The sequence below is a fragment of the Oryctolagus cuniculus genome, chromosome 1, assembly GCF_051225735.1.
Source record: "Oryctolagus cuniculus isolate XC-2025 breed Fujian yellow rabbit chromosome 1, ASM5122573v1, whole genome shotgun sequence".
NCBI classification, from domain to species: Eukaryota; Metazoa; Chordata; class Mammalia; order Lagomorpha; family Leporidae; genus Oryctolagus; species Oryctolagus cuniculus.
Genome location: NC_142867.1, coordinates 117,448,765 through 117,455,318, shown reverse-complemented (window position 1 = coordinate 117,455,318; position 6,554 = coordinate 117,448,765). Strand labels below are relative to the sequence as shown.

The window sequence follows — 6,554 nt, the reverse complement described above, 5'->3', positions numbered from 1 at the left end:
TCTTAGTGGAGAACCTGTTACATAACCTTTTCCCATGGGAAAATTAAAAACAATACTGAATTCTGGAAAATAGGCCAAAAAATTCATTTCTGCCTTTTTAACTTATACAAAATACTGATTTTTCTTGACATTAAGTTGACAAAAGTCCTCCTCTAACACTGGATTGTTTTCTTTTCTCAGGCACTAGATTATAAACAAGAAACATAGACTTGGCAGAACTATCCTCTTGTATATGAGTGTTTCTAGAATTACAAATATGTGGGGCAGAGAGGAGGATGTGAGCAAAATATGACCTCTAATGAAGTCAATATTGGGCAAATTTTACATGTCTAGGATAGAAGGCTCAAACAGTTAAGTGGTCTCTACCTGAAAGACTGTGATTGGGAGAGAACATATAAAGTTTATATCCTTAGAACTTCATAACAGATGTTCAAATGGAGGAGAATCGGGGACCTGCACTGTCTGAGACCGGTTGTTCACAAGACCATATGAGAGGATATGGGGAATACCACCATGGAGTTCGACTGACATGCTCACTGGTTCTGAGAGAGCAAAGAGATGCCCTTTTCAAAGCAAGCACTGGTAACCATGGCAGGGATGAAGGTTTCACAAACCTAGCTTTGAAATTGAGAAGAAGCCTCTGGAAACACTAACAGATTTATGAATTCTGTCTTTCTGTCTGAGGTCAGAACTGCAAGACACAGTGTTGTGTGATTCACCATCACATACTGAGCAGTTATCACAAGCCAGGTACTATACTGAGTACTTGATTTGTGTTACCTTATCTCATACTTTTAACTACCCAGTCAGTAGAGATGTTAACAATGCCAGGCAGCAGATGAGGAAACTGGAGAATGATTTTTGGGAACTGTGGAATTTTCAAGTAATCATTACCATCAACAGCTGCTAAGTTCTTGGCTGTTTAAGGTTCCCTATGAACCCTGAAGAGGAAGTAGAATGTGCTGAGTAGAATCTCAAATAGCCTCCAAGATCACCACTGCCTAGTGTACTCTCCTTGTACAGTCAGCTCTGCCTGAGTGTAGGTTTGACCACTGAACATGAGGGTCATCACTCCCTTGAGGTTTTATGCTATGTGACACTTTGTCTTAAAAGTAGAGACACTCTGCTGTGTCTGAAGGACAGGGCTGTGTTAGGAGAACCCTAGGGACTAGGGCTTTCTGGGTCTTGGGGTGACTTCTCAGGGCTGAGAGTGATACAATCTGTCCACAACTAGGCAGATAGCAGTGTCTTCATTCCCAATGTAAGGAATTCTGCCAACAATCTTGTTACAATGGATGAGGATCCAGAGTGTAAGAAGAAATTGTAGCCTCAGTTGAAACTGTCATTAAAACATGCTGACACCATGAGCAGAGGGCCCAGCTACCTTGTCCACAGAAAAGTGAGAACATAAATTTGAATGCTTAATGACACTAAATTTTCAGTAATTTAAAATATAGCAATAAAAAGCTAAAAGTACAGGTTTCTCCTATGCTTTTTCTGCATACATTTGTATGCATCTCCAGAGGTTTGTGTGTGTCAGTGTATGTGTATCACAGCACTCTAAAATCCTCACAGTATATAGAATAAAAACAATTTTATCCTAGAACATAAATGTTTTGTAATCCAAGCTAGATTTTTTCATAGCAAACATTTTTATTGCACATTTAGAAAACCCTGCATCTTAGCATATTTGCGTGTGTATGAGTGTATGAAAAAGAGACACACAATAAGATGCTGAAGTTATTTCATTGATTTTGCCAAGCAAAATTAACAAGCAAAATTAAGTATAACCCTATAATTATCGACCAAAGTTATCACAGTTGCCACATAGAGAAAGAAATCTCTGTCTCAGTTAAGTGCTAACTGTCTTTATACCTCATCTCTAGGAGAGAGGCCAATGGAAGCGGCAGTGAGGAACGTGAGCCTTGTGACAACGTTCTTCCTCACGGGCCTTCCCCACACACCAGCCCTGGGCTCCACACTCTTTGGCGTCTTCCTGGTGGTCTACGTCCTCACCGTGCTGGGGAACCTCCTCATCCTGCTGGTGATCAGCGTGGACTCTCGCCTCCACACCCCCATGTACTGCTTCCTCACCAACCTGTCCTTCATCGACGTGTGGTTCTCCACTGTCACGGTGCCCAAAATGCTGATGGCCTTGGTGTCCCCGGACGGCGGGGCCCTCTCCTTCCACAGCTGTGTGGCGCAGCTCTGTTCCTTCCACTTCCTGGGGAGCACCGAGTGTTTCCTCTACACAGTCATGTCCTATGACCGCTACCTGGCCATCAGTTACCCGCTCAGGTACACCAGCATGATGAGTGGCAGGACGTGCACCCTGCTGGCCGCTGGCACCTGGCTCAGTGGCTCCCTGCACTCTGCTGTCCAGACCACCTTGACATTCCGCTTGCCCTACTGTGGGCCCAACCAGATCCAGCATTACTTCTGTGATGCACCACCCATCCTCAAGCTGGCCTGTGCAGACACTTCAGCCAATGAGATGGTCATCTTTGTCACCATTGGGGTGGTGGCCTCGGGCTGCTTTCTCCTGATAGTGCTGTCCTACGTGTCCATCGTCTGCTCCATCCTGAAGATCCGCACCTCAGAGGGGAGGCACCGAGCCTTTCAGACCTGTGCCTCCCACTGCATCGTGGTCCTGTGTTTCTTTGGCCCTGGAATATTCATTTACCTGAGGCCAGGCTCCAAGGATGTCATGGATGGGGTTGTGGCTGTTTTCTACACTGTGCTGACCCCACTGCTCAACCCAGTTGTGTACACCCTGAGGAACAGGGAGGTGCAGAAAGCTCTCCTGAAGCTAAAAGACAAAATTGCTCTTGTTCTGAGTGAATAAACAAAGAAACACACATGCTCATTAAAAAAGTGACGTAATTAGTTATCCATGTTCTCCATGTTTGAAATTATTCAAAATTGCCCATTCAGTAATGTGTCTTTCAACAATTTCCTCATGAATTTTTTATTTATGTTGAACATATCATATTTTATTGTTCTATTTTCCTGCAATAGAATTCTTGTTACTTTTTTATAAACATTGTGATTTGGTTTTGGTACAGAGAATTCACTTGTTTATATAATTACATAGGGAATATGCTTTTTTTGTTGATTAGTTTTGCATACAATATTGGGAACCTACAGTCATGGAAAAACGCTTTAGGGGTATTAATAAATATTAGAGATCATTTCTTTCTGGCATAGAGGCGTGAATACTTTTAACTGTTCTATCAGTTGTACAGTTTCCTTGTGTGTAAGCACACCAGGGTGGAAATTCCTCCTTTATAATAGCTACCCCCTAATTTTCTAAGTAGACTTTTGTCTCTCTTCACAGGATTTCTTTACCAAGTTCTTGCAGTTATGTGATCCTTTTGTTACTGGAAACAACAACTACCTTATGAGAACCCTGCAGGTTTTTTATGTTGGTAAATGAGATTGGGTCCCAGACAACGTTATCAGTAGATAAGATATTCTGATCTGGAGTTTCCTATTTTACCCAACAAGAAAGAAGTCCATTTGTAGTTCAGGGCAGGCTTATGGTGGTTCTGCTTTCTGTAGATGGTAGTGGCTGGCCATGCTGTCCAGATAGTTCCTTCTGCCATCATCTTCGAGTCATGGAATTCACCTATATCAAGCTACAACCTGTCCAGAGCCGGAACGAACAACATTACAGACCAGGACCAATGGTACTTTTCATTTAGAAGGTAGAAAAGAAAATGAGTGTTCTTCAAACAGTCTGTTGAAAATGAAGTTAGAATATGAGTTGAATTAGGTGCACAAAGTTGAAAGCTGTATCTAGTTTTTTTACAGTACACATTTTCCAAGAACTTTTGAAGACAATTCATGTAGATAGACAACTTGTTATCATGGGATTTCAGTGTATTTATTGCACAGAACAGACAAAGTCTGGCACAAACAAAGCACTCGAAAAATCCTAATGCATAGTTCTGTAACCCAGGTGCTGTACATCTTGTGGGCACCTACATGGAATGGAATAGAAGTACTAGGACTTCATATAAAACAAACACAAATTCAAATCGGTTTAGAAGCAATTTTATGTTCTGTATGTGAATTTCCCACCTGTGAAAGTCTTTCTCAAAATACTGTTATTAGGATTAAAAAAGTTATTAGAAGTAAAAGTGCACTGAGAAGGGTTAATTTATAATAAATTCTAATTAACAGTTTTAAAATTCAAATCTGTTACCACCTTCCAGGGAGTCTGATTTTGAGAGTCACATGTTTACAGGTTATTTCAATAATTTCCTTACCACTAACATAGTAATTGTACTGATTTTTCCAACTTTTGACATATGTTTGAGAAATGAATGTGTATATATATATTAGAATATGTTGTTTTAAAATAAACATATTTTGAAATGATTTTGGTAATAAAGCTAATTAAATCCATTGCCTCACAGGTTACCTTTGTTGATTGTGTGTTATCACTTGGATCTATGCTCTTAGCAAATGTCCACTACACGTATATTATTATGAACCACAATTGCCATCCTGTACATTAGTTCTCCAGATCATGTTCACCTTATAACTGCAAGTTTGCATCTTCTGACCCATATGTCCTCTTTCCTCTCAACCCTCATTTCCTGGTAACCAATGTTCAATTTTCTTACTAAGTTCAGCTCAACTTTTCCTTTTTAGTTCCATATTACAGTATTTGTCTTTCTGTGACTGATGTATTTCACTAAATATAATGTCATCCAGGTTTATCCAGGTTGTCACAAATGACAGTTTAATTCTTTTTTTAACCCTGAAAAAATTTATTATATACATGTACCACATTTCCTTTACTGTATATTGACAATAATACTGCAAGAATCTGGTGTACAGAATCTCTTTGACATATTAATTTGTTTTCCTTAGGATTGTATAATAAGGTGTAGAATTACTGCATCATATTGTAATTCTATTTTAATTGTTTATTTGTTTGAAGGAGGGAGTGATGAGAGAGAGAGAGATAGAGAGACAGAGAGAGAGAAAGAGAGAGAGAGAGAAAGAGAGAGAGAATGAATCTTCCATTCTCTTGTTCACTCCCCAGATGGCTTCAAGGTCTGGTTCTGGTACAAGCTGAAGGCAGAAGAAACTGAGGGCTCCATCTGGGTCTCCCAAATGGACGGAAGGAACACAGTACTTGGGCCATCCTCTGCTGCTTTCCTGGACATGTTAGAAGGGAGCTGGACTGGGAGCTGAGCAGCTGAGACTTGAACTGCCATTTTGATCGGGGATGTCAACATCGCAGGCAGCAGCTTTGCCGACCCCTAATTCATCATTTTTCTAGAAATCTTGATACTGATTTCCTTAGTGGCTTCACTAATTTATATTCTCATCAACAGTATACGAGAATCCTTCTTTTCCCACATTATTGCCAGAGCTTAACTTTTTGAATGTTTGATAATAGCCATCTGAACAGGTGATCTTCGTTGCACTTTTGATGTGTATTTCCCTGATTATTAATGACGTTGAGCATCTTCTCACATATCTTTTGTACTTTTATATTTTTTCTTTGGCAGAAGCCTAATCATACTTTTTACTGATATTAATTAATCTATTATATAATTTCATTTATAGTGTTTATTCATATTAATGTAATGTTATAAATAATGCAGCATTAAGCTATTATGTGCCATATTGTATATAACATCGCAGTGTACTCCTGCTCCTCCCGCCGCCGCCGCCCTGAGTCACTGCCTGCGCAGCTCCGGGCGCCTGGCTCTCCCTGCCAGCCCCCGGTAACTGATGGGGGCCTGGAAGGGCAGGGGAATGAGGAGCTGGCCGGGCGGCCGGCGCGGAGGGAAGGGACACAGGGACGTTGGGACGGGAACCGCGAGAGCGGAGGCCGCTGGCTGCTTGGGGCCCCTCCGGGTCGCGCTGTGAGGCTGGAGCCGCTCGCGGAGTCTGGACCGCGTAACCTGAGAGGGACCCTGGGACCGGCTTGGGGTGGCAAGGGGAGGGGGGGGACGCGCCTTGACTTTTGTTTGGGAATGTCTTTAGCGCTCCATTTTTAAAGGATACCTTTGAAAACCTTTTTTTTTTCGTTTCTTTTTTTTTAAATTCAGTCCCGTGAAAATCTTACTCGACTCTCTCCTAACCTGTGCGTTTTCTTCTGAGAAGTCTGCAGTTAGGCAGACTGGGGCATAGGTGTTTCTTTTCTCCTATGGCTTTGAGAGTCTTCTCTTTATCATTACTGTTGGAGAGCGTGATTATAATATCTTGGGGTAGACTTGGTTGAGTTGACTCTGACTAGTGAACTGTGACCTTCCTGTGAATAGATAGTTGTATATTTCTCTATGTTTGGGAACCTTTCTGTTTATTTTTACTTTTAAAAATTTTGAAAATATAGAAATATGGTTTTCTTCAAATCACTGATAATGAATTACTTTTAGTCATTTTATTAGTTATTTTTCATTACTTTAAAACATCTAAGAGGAGTTCCTTGGGAAGGAAAAGGTTTATTTTATCTTGAAGTTTGGAGGTTCACAGTTCAGAATCAGGCAGGTGCATTAGTCTGGCATCTGATGAGGTTAGAGGCTGGCCAC

At 41.1% G+C, this 6,554-nt stretch overlaps 1 protein-coding gene across 1 annotated transcript; it reads left to right on the top strand.

Annotated features, from left to right (window-relative positions):
• The first annotated feature begins 1,897 nt into the window (after positions 1-1,897).
• LOC100345816 (olfactory receptor 10G9-like) lies at positions 1,898-2,845 on the top strand. The gene has a single exon (XM_002708324.3). The coding sequence runs from the start codon at positions 1,898-1,900 to the stop codon at positions 2,843-2,845; it is 948 nt and encodes a 315-aa protein (XP_002708370.2).
• Positions 2,846-6,554: the final 3,709 nt, after the last annotated feature.